General features: G+C 42.0%; 2 protein-coding genes across 2 annotated transcripts in view; one reads left to right on the top strand and one right to left on the bottom strand.

Annotated features, from left to right (window-relative positions):
• Positions 1-18,933, top strand: part of RBFOX1 (RNA binding fox-1 homolog 1) — a 1,436,581-nt gene that overhangs the window by 18,558 nt on the left and 1,399,090 nt on the right. The gene's annotated exons all lie outside the window — the stretch shown is intronic.
• Positions 703-18,758, bottom strand: IL20RB (interleukin 20 receptor subunit beta). Its single transcript, XM_075105348.1, has 7 exons — positions 18,549-18,758; positions 12,864-12,990; positions 11,956-12,146; positions 9,059-9,183; positions 5,679-5,829; positions 5,211-5,356; positions 703-4,627 (listed from the first exon to the last, which is right to left on the bottom strand). Exons 1-7 carry the CDS (start codon positions 18,631-18,633, stop codon positions 4,502-4,504), a joined length of 951 nt encoding a protein of 316 aa, XP_074961449.1. The 5' UTR covers positions 18,634-18,758; the 3' UTR covers positions 703-4,501.

The raw sequence follows: 18,933 nt of genomic DNA, 5'->3' as shown, positions 1-18,933 counted from the left end.
CAGTCCTGACCTACCAACCTCATCACTGCAGACTTGTCCAGTGATTGAGCCTGACCCTGGTCATTGCCCCCGACCTTCTTGTGTGGGGACTGGGGCAGCTGTGCCTTGTTGGGAGATGGCAACCCTTCCCACCTTGCTGCCCACAGCCAGCTCACCTCCCCTTGCAGAGCCACCACTCTCCTCCTGGGTCTGTGCTGAGGGATGACAGGCTCTGGGGTGGCACAGCAGACCCTGGTATCGGCAAAGTTAACTGTTAACATCGTTAAACACAGCTGCATCAGGAAAGTTCAGGGCGGCAGTTTCCTCATTTCTCTGTTTTATTCCAGCACTGAAGGTCTGTACTGCAAGTGCAAGCTCCTGGCAAACCTTGCTCTGGGACTGAAGGCTGTAGGGGTGAACAGGATGTCTTCAGGGTAGGATCACTGCCTGCTGGCCTGCACCATGAGAGCATGTCCTTGGCCGTTAACAAAGGTCTGAGTTTGATCCTGAGCAAATTACAGACATTAAACTCCTCAGAAGTAGCCATTTCTGTAGTAATAGTAAAATTATAGCCCATATGCTGAATAAAACCAAATCAGGGCTCTGTGTGCAGTATTTATTTGGGCAATTTCACTTAACCTTGCTATCTTTTAATTCCTTTTATCCCTTGATGTAATAATTTCTGTATTTTTTTATAGTTACATTTATTGATAAGACCGCAAGAGACCTGAACTGAGTAATTTTCTGTTTCTGCAGTTTTACACTTTAATATCAACAGAATCACCTGTACATAAACTCTTTAAACAATAAACATCTTTATCTGCAGTGGTTTAGATGTTTATTATCTTTGTAGCATTTCATTTGCAGGATACAGTATCACCTTCACAAGCAATTGAATCAATTTGTAGTCAAAGTAGTGATTTTGGTTACTTTTTGCCTTTGTAAGAAAAAAGGTAACATTTAAAAAAAAACATACTGTAATAATGCAGAAAATACTTAAAAAGGTAATTTATCAAGTTAAAGATCTCAGTTTGATTGGACAGTGAAATGTTGGACTGTGTATTAATATCAGCCCTTAAAAATTGCAAAGAGCAATATACTTCTAAGGAAATATACTTCACAGGAAAAATTAGACTATATTCCAGCCAGTTAGTGTCATGGAACAGATAATTGAATTCCCTACTTTCCTGTCAACCCAGTAATATCATGTAACTCTTTTTAAATGTTCATGTAATCAACAGTCTTTATGTTGGTCTGCATTTACTAGACTGAATAATTTTTTCTTTGAAAACCAGTCTTATCAGCATTTTTTCTGTTCTTCTGTTCTTACAAAGTCTTCAGGAAAAAGTTGGTTACATGCAGCATAGAAACAAAACTCACTAAAATGCTGATGCAGGTTTGTGCTTCATTTTCATGCAACAGTTTTTGAGGAAAGTAAAAAAGAAGTGTATTTTGGAGGAAATGGAGCCACTTACTACCTCATCGATGGAAAGAAACAGCGCAAAGTTCATCAGTACACATTGTTCTTCACTGTAGTTATTTGTCTGGTGCTCCTTTGAGATGTTGTATCATGGTTGTGGGAGCAAAATCAGTTATCAAAGACAGCCATTGCCATGACTGCTAAAGCATGATTAACTCTTGCAATGCATGGAAATGAACTAAAGGGAATGACTGATGGCAGCTGCCTATGCCAATGCCACGGTGCTACTATGTATGTGGACTGCAAAAGTCTTGCTCTTGTTCTATAACATCATTTTCAGGCTTAACAAAATGCAGCACATACTTCAAAGTGAGAAGCGTTCCAGGACTTTCAATCAGCATCTCAAATTTGTCTTCAAGTCTCCACAGACACAAACTGGAACATCCTGATGCAACTTGAATACGGCCTTGATAAGATGGCAGCGGCACTTAAACAATTCCCTTCCATCCCTATTGTAAGAATTTTTTTCAGGTGTTTCTTTTGTTTAACATTATCTGTGCAGTTTTGTACAACTGTTTAACTGCTTTATTGGCAATGAGGAAGGGCATAAAATCTGTTATTGCAAGTGAGAAACAAACATATGCTCTATGCTTAATATGCAGCTGGAAAACATGCATTAAAATAATTTTTAAAAGCCCTTCACATTCAAATGCCTTTTCTTCCCCTGCTTTTCTCTGTCTCCCTAAACAAAAGCTGGTACTGCCATAATGCAGCAATGTTAGGGAGGAAGAGATAGGAGGAATTGCTAAGGCTTTTCATACCTACAGCCATGGAATGAACAAGCAGCAGAATGTCCTCCTGTATGGGGACACCCCTATGGGGCACACTAGAAACCAAGACGCTGAACTTATCCAAATCACCGAGGAATAAAATAAGGCTAAATGCAAGGCACAGGAGCTCTCTAAACCAGCTTTACTTCCAAGGCCTCTGTAACAGGGACCTACACCTTGAAAATCTAAGCACTGGGCAAAGCCATTTAAGGGGATGTTTGATGAAGAGCCTATAACTCTGCAAGGGAGTGTACTTCCATGCTGACTGTCCTCAACAAAATCATTGCTCTTCACTGCCTGCTGCCAAAATCAGCCAGTCATTGGTTGCCTCCCACTGCCACCCCAGTTCTGTTCAGGGAGGGCACGAGGCCTGCTGGGCCTCTCAGCACTTGTCATATCAGCCCATGCACATGCCCTTCTCCTCTTTGCTCCCAAATCTCCTTGTCTGTGCAGAGCATCATATGTGTGTTTGTAACTAGGCATTTCCCTGAGTCCTCAGTGTTCAGACTTGCACAGATTTTCTGACGTTGTAATTTGCTACATTGAGCAGTACCAATCTTACTATTTAACACCAAAGTACCATACCCTAATATTGTCCAGACAGAAGCTAGTGAGACAGGAATAAACAAGCAACTGGGCTGCAACACGAAATTGAGCTGTTAGCCAGGAACGAGGGCATGAACTGCCTTCACAGAACGCAGAAGTGGGAATAGTCCTGAGTCACTTCTACTTTTTTCACGGTGCTTTGTTGCCACCTGATGGCCTGACACAAGATTGCAAGAATTAAATTTAAAAAGGCATATTGTTTAAGAGATGCCTTGCATTTCATTAGATCCACTGATAGCTTTAAAAAAAGCTTTTCAGCTCACAGTCTTTTCATGCCCTGCTAACACAAGTCTCTGCTTCAGAGGAAATAAATTACTTTTCTTAGAAGTGACAGCCATAATTGCAATATATGCAACAGCTATATTTTATTTGTGTTTAGAAGGAATTTCTCTTTGTCTTTTACAATTTCCTTCCCTAAGAGGACAAGATATCTGGAAGATAACGATGTCATCAGGCCTGGAATGGCCACTAACATGGTAATGCTATGATGCTTGATCCATCCATCCTGATATTCCTCCACTAGCCAAGATAAGCTCTCCAGTTGCCCCTCATCCTGGCCCTCCTGACCACAGAATCAAGTTTGCCTTGTGCGACATGGTCAGCATCCCACTTCAGGTGTGGTGCCAAACCACAGGGATACCCAACAGGCACCCTGGACAATCCTGACCACATGATTTCCACATCTTTTTGTCACTTTTCCCATTTCCTTTCCCATCTCTTGATCCTACCTTTCTCTGTCCTTTCCTTACCTTTCTCCACTCCAAACCCCTATCTTTTAGACAGTTCACCCTAATTATGTTTTTCCTAAAAGTCCTAGTTTTCCTTCATGCATACCCAGCTTCTGTGGTTTTGATACCCTGCCTAGGTGAGCTTGGACCTATATAGTGTTAGCGATGCTGCTGGTCTTGCAAAACTCTACAAGAATCCAAAGGTTCTGGAAGCTTCCTCCAAGCATCTTTAGAGTCTGTCTGTTTCTTTTATCACTCCCCCTAAGCACTGGTGAAACCAAGCCATCCCTCACGGTGCTGTCTCTAAGTTTTGTTGGCACCATACGTTGCTATCTGTCACATGCAGCAAATTATTATGTTGTGTCCAGTCACCGTCAACATCCTTTTCAATGAATGTTAAACACAGGTCAAGGCCTGCAGCCCTAAAAGCAATTTTTTCCTGCTCATTCCATCTGGTTTAGCCATGTAAGAAGCTCTTACTGGCTGCTTAATTTGTTTTAAAAGCGCTGAGGCAAAAATACTGAGGCTGAAATGGTTTGGAACAATGGGACTGGGCTTTGCATTTATTGCTCTGGTGAAATACCAGTGGCTGAAGGGTGGGCTCTGCCTTGGGACTGTCAATGTGGCTGACAGAGGTAAAGGGAACATGAGTTAACTCATGTCTGGATATGGGTATGGCTATGAATGGAAAGTATAGAAACTGGCAGCTATCACCCGTGACCTTTACTTGCTTTTTATGTAGATGGACGAAGATGCTACTAAGAGGACCAGAGCAGGCCACCTGCTCATCATACACACCACCTTTGGTTTGCAGCAGCTTTTAGACACAAAGACAACAATGTTACTTATTGGCACACTGAGGAAAGTGGCTGGGGCACAGTCTGCCAGCTCTGCTTAGAAGATCTGTTTCCACAGGCTGTTTTTTTTTCTGGGGTGCTCTAAAGTGTTTCTTGAATCCACAGTCGGAGAACTTCTTCTGAGGGCATCACATGCACCCTCAGGTCACATTGCTCAGCTTCTTCACTGCCACACAGAATCAGCTGGGTGGGGGACTCTGACACTTTCTGTAGAACAAATGCATTCACTCAAACACCCTCAGGCTGATGAGCTAGTCTGTCTGTCTTCTACTTTTCCCCTCAAACCGATCCTCTCATTCTTCATGCAAGAACTGCCCAAAGACCCAGTGCTCAGGAGCCCACAGCTACAAAAGCTCCTGCCTGCGTTCTCATTTGAACAGGACAGCATATTTAAGCTACTGCCTTAAACATACTCTTCAGTGAGTGAGAAGAGAGGCTGCTTTTGATGACTGGTTTCTCCTCAGCAAGCAGTTGAGAAGCTCAGTGCTGGTACCAGGAGACATGGACGTCATTGCCAATGACACAGCTCTTTTGTTCAGGGAGCAGCTGCTCAGGCAGGGTCAGTCCAGGAGCTGCAAGGTCAGCACCAGGAGCATCTTCCCCCGTTCAGGGCTCTAGGCTGCAGGCAGTGACAGCCATACAGCCAACTCATGTGGGCTGCTTGACCCCAGTGGCTCAGTCATCACACTGAAACAAGCAAGGCTTCCTATACATCTGCTTTTCTGCCTGTCCCACACTCCTGTGAATACGCAGCACCCTAAAACCCAATAAAGCACAGTAAAAAAGTTACCAGTGTTTCTGGCAGGACAGCAACAGGGCAGCAGGAATACTGAAAGATTTTACTTGTTTTCCAGGTAAGGAAAGGCAGGGTCAAAGCAGCCACAACAAAGCCAGCAGAGGAGATGAGGGCAGTAACCAGCCACATGGATCTGCCACCTAGAAACAACAGAAGCAGCAAAACTTCTCAGAGATACTGTGAGGACAAACCACTCAATGCAGTCAGTGTGCACCCTTGGCAGCTGCTCTTCCCACCCACCTTGGTGAGATCCTTTGTTGGCACACTCCAGGGAAGCATACCAGTGCCAGCATAGGCAGCTGCACTCCTGAGACTTCCCTTTTTTACCTCCCCCAAGGAACAAAAGGGCAGCACATTTGCAAACAAGACAGGAGATATTTGGTGGGAACAAAAAGAAGACCTGTGGGTTACCCTTCTTTGTCATGACTACATGAGAGGAGTAGGAAGAAGGCTGGCTTTTACCTTGTACCCTCACACACTGTGTCTGGCTGAAGCTGCTGCTTCTGTTGATCGCCTCAACGTATGTCTGAGCTTTTACACAATAATCAGGTCCTGCCTCCATGGTGTCCAGGTGAACCACAGAGCCAACTTCTTTCACCACCTTCTGTTGCATCTGCCAAAGGCCAAGGAGATAGAGCATCAGAACGTAGGGCAAGGACATAAATGAGAACAGGAGTCTTAACATGATGCTAGCCCAGACTTCACTGGGAGAAAAAGAAGGAAAATAACAGGAACAGGAGATGCCAGAGAGGATTGTGTGAATAAGAGGAGGGAGAAAAGCAGCAGACAAGAAAGCACAGTGGAGTGCAGAATGAGACTACACATTTCTGGAAGAGTAGGAGGGGGTGGAAAGAAAGAGCTGTGAGTCAAAGATGATCCTGGGCCACAACACTGGACCTTGACCTAGTCTCCTGGTGTAAGGGCTTGATGACTGAGTAAGGTCTTGACTTGTGAGTTTTCGCTGGGATGCCAAAATTATGCCTGTGCTAGCATGATATGACAGGAGTGCCAGAACCATGCTGTGATAGGGGTGTGAGAGCTGCGCCATAACTCTGGAGCCCCAAGAGGGGACAGGCTGGGCTAGTGTGGAGCAAGTGAATTTGGTGTGCGCAACTGTAATACCAGCAACCCTTAAACAGCATATGAACACCAGCACATTATTTTCTTAAAATAAGTAGGGCTCCATTAACTGCTAGCAACATGAAGTCAGTATTCTCAGTCTCCCCAGTCATGACAGGACAGGTAACAATTAACTGGTTGCTCCTAATTCTTGCTGTGTTGCAGATGCAAAGCCTGTGCTGACAGCAGGCCTGATCAGCACCCAGCATCACATACATATGGACACCTCCAAGCCAGTAAGTCTCTCCTGGCAGGGCAAGTCCTTCTCTCCATCAAAATATCCTTCTCCACAGAAACATGATCTCGAGGACCATTAGTCTGAAAAGATTTCAAGGCCAAAATCACATCAATGACTACCTGGGGTGTGTAATCGCTTGCAAAAACCTCAAACCAGATATATCAAATGTGACAATTATTTAAAAAAATTTAAAAGAGCCCCAGCAGAGAACTGGACATATACTGACCAGCAAACCTGATGCATGTGACAGCCTAGTTGGTAGAAACTATTCTGAAATTTGGAATTAATGTTTAGGTGATTAATATCATATACTGAAGAGGAGTTAACATTTCATTCGTAAAAGGAAATCAGACACAAACCTATATTATTCTTTCTGAGGTGTCAGAAAGCTCGTAGATAAAGCTGATCTTATTTACTTGGATTTCCAAAGGTAGACAAAGAGATCTATTTCAAAAGCTTATTAAGCTAACAGCCATGGGATAAAGGGCATTGGAGCTCATAGTGCACTACCTAGGGTGCCATGGCCCTGACTAGCCCTGCCTGTCCGCCCCCATCTTCCTGCTCCCGTCCATGGCCCAGGAGCCCCATTTAAGCTCAACCCAGGATGTTCAGTTCCTGTCTGAGCTATGCTGGAGGTGTGCCTGTCTCCAGCCCTGTCTCCAGGATGGACACTGGACCTACGTTATATATAGGTTGTCTCCTGGATGGACCCTTGTTAAGTACATTGCAGCTTTGTCCTCCAGCCCTGTCTCTGGGTCTATCTCCATTTTGCTCCTGGCTGGGCTCCCTGTACAGACTCTGGGCCTGGTTCATTGTTTGCTTCTCTGGGGCTGCTGATGGACTCTGTTACCAGTACATGGTTCTGCCCACTGTGATCAGACCCTGTGGGTCTGTGCCTCACTGGGGAGGGCACTGCTTGCACTGGGATCACTCTTGGCTCCTGGCTTGCTTGCTCATCATGAGCATCCCTGCTCCTGCTGCTTCCTGAGAGAAGAAAGACTTCTGAATGATTAAATTGCTAATCCTCACTCAGAGTGGAAGGAAGTCTTGATGGAGACCCATGCAGAGCTGTGCTCACCACTGTATTACTACAGATGATCTGGAAGAAATATGAAAACTGATACTTGTTAACAATACTAAAAAACCACTTCAGAATCCTAAAGATGACAGTCAACTGTGAAGAATTGCAGGAGGGCCTTGTAATAAAAGGACAAATTAGATTCAACACCAATAAATGTGTGATGATGTTCATGAGAATTTTTCCCCTTCATTTTTACTCAGTCAGTGACTTGACTTTAGGTCAAGCACCCCCTGTCAGAAGCAGCAACTTGCGTTTCAGGTTTCATGGAATAGTCAGCTCTGTGGTAGTCACACATGTTAACAATTGCTGGGAAAAGAGCGTGAAGACACATTTTGTTCTACGGTACTAACTCATAGTGCTTCTGCACCTTGAACTGTGAAGGCTTACTCCCTGCCTACCTTGGTAAAGACAAAAAGAGCTGGAAGGGCTTCCATTGGGAACAACTACATAGGCTGGGAGTCCCTGCCCTGGAAAGAGACACACAATATAAAACCGTTAGAGTGATAGGGAAAGTGAATAGGGAATAACTGTTCTCTCTCCTGAACCAAGATATAGACCCCACAGCAGATAAGCCGCTGAACTCCTGACTACTGGAAGCTGTACATGCTAAAATATACACGGCTGGAACAAAAATTTATCAAGGACTATTAATGATACCTGTTCTGGCTCAGGAATTCCCTGCAGCTGTGTCTCTGAAATCTCAGAAAACAATCTAAGTGTAATTACAACACAGGCCTTCTCCTTATCTTCCTTGGTCATCTCCATTGCCCACTGGCAGAGAGAAGACACTGGGTTTGATGGTCCTGTGGTCTGACTTTAGAAGGCTGCATTCACACTTTCATGTTCTTAGGTGCTATGGAAGCACCAAGTTACCAGGAGAAAAAAGCAAAATTGATGTCTACTGAAAACAGAAGGAACTGAATAGAACACAAATTGTTACTGCTTCAGTACTACCCAGGTGTAAGCAATGCTAAGTTAAGCAAGTTACAGCTCACTGTCACAGGCAAGCTGTTTTACAGAAAACTCCTGAGAACTTTGTCAGCCCCTCAGTGTGGCATGTTAATCTTGGTCTGAGTAAACCAAATGATGTTCAGAGAAGGTCGGCGTAACACCTTCAGTTCCTGACTTCTGGTTTCTTCCAATAGTTGAGGTCCCTGAGGGGATTACTTTAATTCTTCTTCCCAGAGAAGGAAATGTGGAAAGAACAGACAAGCTTCTCCATGGGGGTAAGAGCAACCCACTGGTATATGCAGAGGAATGTGGCACATCATTGACTCCAGGCAGCTCCTTCAGCCTCACAGCAGGAGCTTGGACTGGCAAACAGGCCCTGGGCAATGTCTGTATGCTTTCACTCTAAGTATGCAGGCTCTCTGTCATTGACGAAAATCCAAGGGTAAAACTCACCCTACTCTCCTGGCCCTTCTTCCAATACAGAACACAGAACTGAAAGGCAGGCCCCATGTCTTCCAGCTCCACTAGTAAATGATACCCATCTGCTATGACCTTCATCAGAGGTGGGGTCAGGGAAGCTGCCAACACAGAGAGAGCACCATTATCACATCAGAGGCAACCCATAATAATGGTATTCCCTTTCCCAGCTAGAAGAGGAGGAGAAGCTGCCATCATGAGCACAGTAACATTAACCTGGAATAATAGCTGCTTGATTCACTGGGGCAGAAACTTCTCTCTGCCCTCCCTCCCAGTATGTCTAGATATTGTAGCAGCCTTTTAGCAGGAGGAGGACCACAACTGGCACTGCAGACAGGAGTTTGGCAATCGCTGAGTTGCACAGAACATGAAAGGTTTTGAATTATGTCCAGTGGATGAAGTGTCTGGCCTAAGGGTCCCATGTGATCAACAGCAGCAGAACCAGCTGGGCGACCAGAAGTTGAGACACCAGATCAGGCCAGTTCTTCTGCTTTTGGGCATTAGCTTAGCACTAACATACAGCACAAGAGCTGTGAAACCACTGCTTCTTTGTGGGAATTTTGGCAGTTATTCAAAGGTGAAGGAGAAAGCAATATAAGCCTCAGGATAACTCTGGCAATTCACATGAATCCTGATTTTCTTTTAGTATCTACATGGTTTTAGATACACTTGGGCTGATGACCTGCTGTGACTTAAGTTTTTGTAAATCTATGCAAGTAAACCTGTAGGCGATTTGCTTCATGCTTACTTTGATATTCAAAGCTTGGCTCAGTCTGAGGAATATTAGGGAAACAATCAGAATCAATCAAGCATGGATGAAACTACACACTGTATATTTGTGAATTGGGAATCAAGGCGGCACAGAGATCATATTTACACTACTTATCTATGCTATTCTTTACCACTCTGTTGTAGCTGAAAAGGATTTCAACTTCCTTGCTTTCAGGAAAGGAAGGAGAGCAATGCAGAAGAACATACAGAAGAGGTGTTCTAATAGAATTTGGTCTTGCATCCAGTGAATTGCCATGAATACCGACCAACATGAAAACATGAAATTTAAATATGCAAATGGGAGGCCTGGAAAACTGCTTTACACTTCTATATTAAAAGCTGAGAATCTGCTTAACATGATGTCTCAAAATAAAAAAAAAGAAATCTTTTGGAGATTAAAGACAAATATTGGGCTATTGTATTAATGAATGGACATTGCAATATGCAACCACTAAGCAAATAGGAGCATTTATATTTATCTCTGTGCTGGTACACTGGATACCAACTATCTGAATTTTGATAAATGAAGAAGTAAGACTGGCTCAATCATTAGTTTTAAGAAGATCTTTTCAAAGAGTTTTCCATGTGTTATCAATCATACTTTATGTGTATCTACACCTAAGGCTTTGACACTGGAGCTTTTTTAATCTAGAAGTACTGTGCACTGTGCTGATGCCTTGACTACCTACAAACGACATAGAGAACCTGTGGGCTGTGCTCTGAATTCCTTAGTTCCTCTCAGACTCAATGCCAGGATTCCTAGGAGATGCAAAAGCAGAGACAAGGAAAATGAGCAGTAAAAATATGTAAGTACAAGAGCCTACAGTGACTTCTCTTTCTCCTTTAAACATTTGTCCATATATGCATATTCCCATTGCAGCCTGTTGCGATCCTCTGAACTTTCACAGCTTAGCCAGAGACTTGTACTGAGGTCTCTAAGACACAGTACCAAGCTGTCAAATACTTCACTGTACCATGAGAAAGCTGCTGCTTTTCTTCATGAAGAGGGTGAAGATAAGGAATATCCTTCCCCTATCTCTGCCTGACAGTGTGGTCTGTGGCTCAACTCTGCCACCATAGCTGCTGAAAAACAAAGGATTTTTAATCTAAAGCACTGTCTAGACAACACTTCCACACCAACGAATACACTCACAAATTTATGTGGCTCTTCTGATGGTATTGCATTGATTAAGTGAGGACTGCTCACTCATGAAGTAGTAGGTAACATCCAATGACTGATAAAGTTTTAAGATAGGGTCAGCTCTGGCCTCGGACCGGCAATTTCTTCCCTGGCTAAAACTGATGACTGTTGCCCACCCCAGACTGAGAGTTGCACTCTAAAAGTGTCCTCAACAGAGGTTGTCCACCACAGTTTTTATTGCTGGAAGCAGTTGACTACATGGCAGAGAACAGAGGTAATGATTCCAGAGGAACACTGGAAATAGTATGCTAATTTTAGGCTGCAACATGATGCTTAGGTTGAGCTGGGCCACAAGCTTTGCAGGAGCTGGAAGGATACAGAGAAACTACCCTGCGTTGATAGGACTGCAGCAATGCTACAGCTTCCATTTTTCTTTTCTCCTCTGAGGTTACATCATATATCTGACAACATGGGAGGAGGGAATCCTGTCTGGATGGGAGCAGGATTTCCAGGATAACATGAGGCAGATAGAGGGTGACATGGCTGTTTTCTAGGGTAAGTGCTTCCACAGGATGAGGTTCTGGACCCTCAGAAGTGACTAGATGACATGGATTTAGATGGAGCATTGACAGCAACCCTGACTGATCTAAACTCTTCGAAATCAGGGGCAAGAGTGACCAACTTGCCAAAAGAAATGCCTGGAGACTTCTTACCTATCTTTGAAGCCCTTGAAATTCAAGCCCTGGTAAATTCGGCCCTGCCTCAGGAGGAACTCGTGTCAAAGAACACAGCATGGCTAAAAGCGAAACGTCCCAACACAACACAGCATGAGAGGAGCTATGCGTTTCTGGGCTTTGTGTGATATGCACAGTACATAAACATGCACATGAGCAGTCCCTCAACACTGAACTCTGAGAAATTAACACAACCAATGTAGCTTAAACCAAATAGCAGGACTCACTTGTGATGCGATTGAAGAAACCTTTCAGGGTGCCCCACTCTGATCTTCTAGCACCAACATCTGCCCTTACACGCAGGTTATAGGCTACAGTGGCTGAGATATCCTCTGTGATGTTACACACTGTGGCTGTGATGAGTGAACATTCACAGATGGGGATCCAGCTCTCATTGGCGTACTCTCGTTCATACTCCCTTAAGAGAAGAAAAGAAAGCAGACAGGCAACAGTGTGATAGGAGGTATATCTGTAACATGGGCTAAGGCTGCTTGCTAGTTCTTTCCACATAAAACCAGTACTGGGATACACTGGCGCTGGAATACCAGGAGTGTATGAAACTAGTATGGGTGTGATTTAGATCTTATCTAGAGAAAATCTCCCAGAGTCAGCTTGTTGTTCTGCCAAATGCAGTATAATATTGCAGGAGGTAGGGCTAGCCAACATAGTGTTGACACATCAAATCCTGCCTACTCACTTGACTTGATCATCCCTGGTGAACCAGAATTCCAAAGCCATACTGTAAAACAAGTCATAGCTCAAGCTGTATTAGAAACCTCCTGTAATATGTTAAATATTTAAAAGATTGACACTGTATAAATCTCAAATGTTTTCTCTTTCCTCTTCTAAATGAACTGTTTGCTAATCTTCCTAACTTTTGAATTCTTTGGACAGAGGCAGTTTTCATATGTGGGCTTAATGCACACCTTAGATTACTCAGGTATCTGTTAACCTGTAAACAGTCCCAGAATTGGAGCAAAAGAAATTTTTCCCCCACTTGTGATCAACAACGAGTATCAAACTTCTCTTATGTCTGTGAACTGAATCTTGTTCCAGACATCCAAACAGTGCAGGATTTTAAGTCTAAGTAAACAGTGTTCAAAGAGCAAAGAAGAAGAAAAAAACCAGAAGTTACCCCTGAAACTCCACAGAGTATCTCACAGTTTCTCCCTGAACGATCACAGGACTCCAACTTAAGAAGTGTTTCATGTTGGTAGAAAGAATAGAGATATTCTGAGGTGCTGACAACAAAGCATTTTCACCTAAAATTCCCAGCAAAAGAAAAAAAAAAAGAAAGACAGACAAAAGGTATATGAATGTACCAGAAATAAAGCTTAGAAGAATTGTGTTTTGCATCAGAAATACCCACTTCATTTCATTAACGTCACTTTAGTGTTTGAAAGTATTTTACAGAGAAGAAGAAAAGACAATCAATGACCAAATGGAGGAGCAGTTAGGCTGGCACTGCTTACAGAAATGCAAAACATGCCTTTTCATTATTTCAGAGTTTTTAATTGTATCAGTAAAACAGTGAGAAAAGATCACACCTTTATAAAGCCATCCAATTCAAATTAATGAAGTCAAGTAACAGACACCCTATTGTACTCTATAGATTTTTCCAATGGGTGTTATGGCTAGAAATGTACTATTTCTTTCCAGGCTTGACTAGGCTGGACACTGGAAGACCCTAGCTCTGCTACAGCTTTTTTCATGTTGCAGGATTCCAACAATGTAAGTGCTTGTAGGTTGTAATCAAAATACCTCTTAATAGAATAAAATTATTCCATGGACTATAAATGAAATTATTGCATTACTCTGAGATTGTCAAAGTGTAAGTATGGGATGGTACCTACAGTGTAGTTAATTTTATCCTATGGCATCTTAATATAAAATCCTTAGCAGTGTTTGACCAGAGCACAGAAGGATGGATTCCCCATGGGCACATCCTGCACTACGCTATGGGAACAGACTTTGTTCTGCTACTTTCCAGTCCCAAGAAAATTATGTTCTTTCTGCTCAGCAGGGAATGGTTCCCAAGGAACCACTGGAAGGGAGGGATGGGTGGAGTAGTTTCAACCTACCCGGTGTAGCAGTGGTCATTTCAACATTCTCCTGGAAACAAGATAACTGTTCTATCACAAAATATCTATGTTACCTAAAGATTATTTCCCTATTATTTTTTTAATTACACCTATTTAACTCAACAAGGTCTATCTTCCATTAGTCTTTAACTGTCATTAAAAGAGGGTGTCTTCTTTTAAGCTGTGTTTACAAAGTTAACCAGCTAATGTCAGTTGTTCTACCCAGGATCAAAACCAGGTTGACAAGTCCATGAGCAATGTTTTTGTAATGATTATTCTTTTAAAGCATTGGAACAACGCTGGTCTTCTTTCTGCTCTTAGAATATTCCCTCTATTTGTGTCTTTATAAAATCACTAATGATGTGGAGAGACTTGATGCCAACTCTTTTATGATTCTTTGGTGTAAGTTATATGGATCTCTTGACAGAATGCTCAGCCATTCTTTAAACTGAAAGTCAGATATCTATGGGTTGAGAAGCTTTCTTCCTTGCTGTTTAGATAGCAGAAGAGTCACTGTCTGCCATATCAGCAGTTCTATTGCTTCTGTCCATTTGGGGGTCCATACTATTGTCAAGGAACTCTTTGTCTTTAAAAAAAAAATCTTTACTGACCTTCACTCTGCAGCTCAACCCCTCATTTAGTCTCTTGTATTCCCCATGCTTCTCAACATTTAGATGTTTGCTACTACTTTTCCTTGTACTCTGGGTTCCCATGTTAATTTTGGGATTTGGCATACCTACGTGTTTTAATTACGTATCAGACACTAGTTTTTCCATGACTCATGCACGCAATGATGTTCTAGTTCTGAACGGGGGTGAACTGCGCTAGAGTGTTCCCTAATTTTTTAAGTCCTTGACTTTAGGACTTTTTGGATATTTCTTTTTGTATTCAACACTACTGAACCCTAGCTTATTGAATTGTCTAGAAACCAATTTTAAAAGAAGAAGATAGTAATGAATTGGACTCTCTACCTTTTAATGGCCCAAAGATTATTTTGTATCTGGCTGAGACCAAGCTTCATTTCCTTCTTTCTTAGCTTAGTACACTGTTTTCCTGGTTTGCTGGCGAAACCAGTGACTCTTCTATTGGCACAGTGAGACCTGTCACCTCGCTTCAGCTGAACTACAAAAGTTCATATACAGACACTAAGGTTTCTTTCTTTCTTTCATTAGGAAAAACTTGGGCCTAATGACAGTGCAAGTATGTCTATAAAAAAAAAGGTGCTCATTGATTTAAATTTCTTTTTGGTATTAATAGATTTGGGATGGGCACAAATTCTACTACGCGTAAGAATTCTCCAATAGAAGACATATAAAAACCCAATACTTGTGTGTTTTCTGCAGAACATATTTGCTGATTTTTACAGGGCCACATACCTTCTGTGGCAAAGCCATATCACACAGCAGCCATTCAGTTGGCATAGCACTCCATTCATTGCCACGGAGTGTTTGCATTTTAGTGTCAGAAAAACTAAGTCTCCAGTACTGCAGGTAAGACGATGGTGGCGAGGTATAGTGTTATGGACATAGAGTTCACATGACTGGTGCACTAGCTAGGACATCTGCCTTCAGATGACGGGAACTGCATCCCTAGAGAAAGCTATTCTTTATCTTTCATAATCAAAGAATATAGAAGCAGATATCTGTGTGGGCATAAGTATACATATATCTCTGTGTGTGTATGCGCATAGCTGTTACATGTATAAATTATAAGATTTTGTGCTTGTAAGGTTAAATAATTAAATAACAAATAAGTGAACTTATTTGAATAACAACTAAAGTGAAACTTACGATTCAGCTTTAGAATGTAACTGCATTGTATGTACAGAGATGTTTGTAACTGCATAACCATGTCCTACTGCAAATACAATGGACAGCCCTCAGGACTGAATCAAAAGGGTGTAAAGCTAAAACTTGAGATTTTTTCATCCAATACACAAATTAAATAGGGTCCCTGAGCAACAAAAGCAATTATGCACTTCCCTGCTTTCTGCCTGGGACCCAGAGCCGTGCTGAAAGCTGTGGTTTGGAAGAGAGGTTTATGCTCTTCCAAAATACTATTGATCTAGACATAACATATCCTGTGTCATACCTAAATAAGTTATATGTACCATTTCTCCAATCCATCTGTTGCAACAGCCCACAAAATAATTGTAAGCAAATACATATTTAACACTGGGAGAAGAGACAATTCTAGGTTATACAAACAGGGAGAGCACCAAGCATAAGCAGTCAATTATGTTGTTTCAGTACTAAAATACTCCATTAACTCTGGGCTATGCATTTTGAAGGGAAAAGAAACAACCACCATACAAAGTGCAGGAGACAACTTGACAGAGAAATCAGGCAGGACCCAGGAGGCTGTTAGCCTGGGGCTGTGTACCACTTCCATTTGATTTTGGGTTCACAAGCAATATGTAAATATTGCCTCACAGGAAAAGCCAAACTACAGTCTTTCAGGCCAGGGTACTGCCTCTTACCCTAACATCTCCAGTCATGCCAAAGAAAAGACATGCCCAGATTTTCTCTGTAAATAGTATTGTTGCCTCCTACCCTATCAGCAGTCTATTCTATTTCATTTGTTATACAAAGAATGGATTTCCATTAGGATGGTGATGACTTCTCTTGTTTAACATTTTTCTCCTCTTTGTGTTAAACTTAAGGAATCTACAATTTTTTTTAAAAAATAATAATTTTCATCAGCAACTCCAGTCTTACTTTTCAGTTTAATATGCCTTAAATAAACCTTCATAAAATTCCATTGCTCTGGGACAGATTTTGATACCCTTCTTTCTCTGTGATTATAGACCATATTTTGTCACTACTACTTTCATCATTACTTGCTGTTACTTCATCACTACTATCACCACTACTTAGTGTTAAGTGTAAGTGAACACTGCAAAAATATTAACAAAATTACCTCTTTATTCATAATAGCCTCTCCTTTCAGGGGCTCAACAAACAACAGTAACTCCAGAATCAGTGTTGCATGGTGTTCAGAAGTGCTTTCTGTCATGCCCCTTAAAATTTTGTGTACAGGCCCGAGAAAACCTCCTTACTGCTCTATAAATGAGCATTGTCTTTTACCTTCCAGGCATTGTACCATTTAATCTCCTTTTCCTAATCTGAAGGACAACAATGTCACCAGCTTCTGTATATTCGAGCATGGTCTGCCTCTCTGTGTTTGAGGAAATTTCAGTGAAGGGGAATCTGACAAGGGAATTCTGATCTCTAAATATAGGTGACAAGAATATAGAGTAATATCTGTAACACCCCAAAAAGCAAAAGGAATTTCTTTGTAAGCTAAATGGTGAAAATGAAAGTCATATGTCTTTAACTCCTAGAAACATAGCATTTTAGACAACAATAATGAATTATGTTAAACAATCTCTTTGGCTATAACCCTAACCTGAAGGCTCTGGAAACATCTTCTCCCTCATTTGCTGATTGCACAAACTGACTGCAAAATGCGAGTCCCTAGTACTTACCCCCTTGCCTGTTTTTCTCCTCAGCACCTAGGATGCAGAGCCTGGAGTCCTGGGCTAGATGGGAACAACACTGTTTTCTAACCTGGTGTCTGCTCTGCGCAAGTACAGGGGCAGATTTAGACATAAACATTCAATCAAAAAATATCCTTTGTCAAAAAGGAGATTAGGACACAAATTTTCATATTTGAGGTCAAGGCCAAGAGAATGTGGGATGCAGTGTAAGTTATCCCACCTTTCTCTCCTACTGCCTGTCACAGTGAAACAAAATTGGATGAGAATGCAGCTGAGAAGGCTGGCTGTCACCACACAGAGAGGCAACATGGCTCCTGTGCGAAAATATCACAAAACTAGCCAGGTCTTAAACAAAAATACAGTAAAAATAAACCCAAATTTCCTTAAAGAATAGTTGCCCAGCTTTGCCATCTTTTAAAAGTCATTTGTCATAGTCTTCCCTTTTCCACAGAATAAACTTTCAGAGCATATGCAACTTGATGCTGAGTCAGTGGTTTCCATACCTAGCAACTAAAAACTAAATAGTGATCCAAAATGTTTGGCTGGCCAAGGAAGCTGTAAAATTATTTTTTTCTGAGGCAGAGGACAAAATGGAGCAAGACACAACCTGATTTCAGGAGCTAAGATGGCACATTGAGAAAGACAAGTCATGTTTGCTTTCTAGAGGACTGACCATTGCAAAAACACTGAAGTGTAGTCAGGAGACCTGAGGCCAAACTCCTTCTAGGAGATGTGTTTGGAGCCTATCATTTACTTGGAGAAGCAGATTACAAATTGCACAGCCTCCTTCCAGGGTAAAGGAGACCCTCAGTGAACATTTTTGAGCTATTAATTAATACTTTATACCCTTCCTCTCTCACTCTGCATCCACTCCACAGGCAGGGCAGACCTGTGCTCAAAGGGATCAGCATTAAAAGAGGACTTGAAGGTTCAGCTTCTCACAGAACAGCAAAAGAACAGCGACAAATACAGTATTAGTAAGTTAATTTCCTTCAAACTGAAACTCTCCTTTAGATATCAGAACTGACTTGCAGAACATAGAATTTATGGATTGCCTTTTGCATTTGCTTATTCCAGTATTTATTTTAGACAAAGAATTAAAATTCAAGATCACTTGACCTCATACTATTTGGCTTAAGTTTTGTAAAGGCATATTTAACAAAATGTTAAAAGACTTCTATTTTCTTACAACCTCTTTGCCTTCTGACTTACGTCAACTGAAGATATTTTAGCTATTTACCTGTGAGGTTTGGTGCAATCAGAGCGCAGAGGAAGAAGATGAGCTTTAGTGACATTTTGCTCACGCTTGTTGCCTTTTCCCACATTCATACCCTGTTGAGCAGCTGAGAAATTTCCCTTCCTAGACAGGGAACCCTATCTGAGCCAGCCATGATGCGAGCGAAGTGGAGATTCCAGGAGACTACTGCAAACACTAATTCTCTGCCTGTCTGCGCCAATGCCAAAGACGTACGTACATTGCTTGTAAGGGTGTAGTTACAAGGAGTGCCCAGGTAATCCGATGCCAGCATTTCTTTACAGGTCTGTGCAACTCCTCAGCTAGATGACATAACTCTGTTTCACTTAGTTAGCAATGACAGGTATTAAACAAAGACATTATATGGAGG

The sequence above is a fragment of the Phalacrocorax aristotelis genome, chromosome 10, assembly GCF_949628215.1.
Source record: "Phalacrocorax aristotelis chromosome 10, bGulAri2.1, whole genome shotgun sequence".
Lineage (NCBI taxonomy): Eukaryota > Metazoa > Chordata > Aves > Suliformes > Phalacrocoracidae > Phalacrocorax > Phalacrocorax aristotelis.
Note: the sequence above shows the minus strand (reverse complement) of the source record. Positions and strands in the feature narration are given on the sequence as shown.

What these genes read in the sequence shown, in the direction of transcription:
- IL20RB (XM_075105348.1), bottom strand. Translation starts at nt 18,633, where the DNA reads ATGTGGGAAAAGGCAACAAGCGTGAGCAAAATGTCACTAAAGCTCATC. An exon ending in AGAAGGGCCAGGAGAGTAGG is followed by an intron (nt 5,830 to 9,058) that starts GTGAGTTTTACC and finishes GGCCTTTGGCAG; the next exon opens with ATGCAACAGAAGGTGGTGAA. An exon ending in ACAGTGTGTGAGGGTACAAG is followed by an intron (nt 5,357 to 5,678) that starts GTAAAAGCCAGC and finishes TGTTGTTTCTAG; the next exon opens with GTGGCAGATCCATGTGGCTG.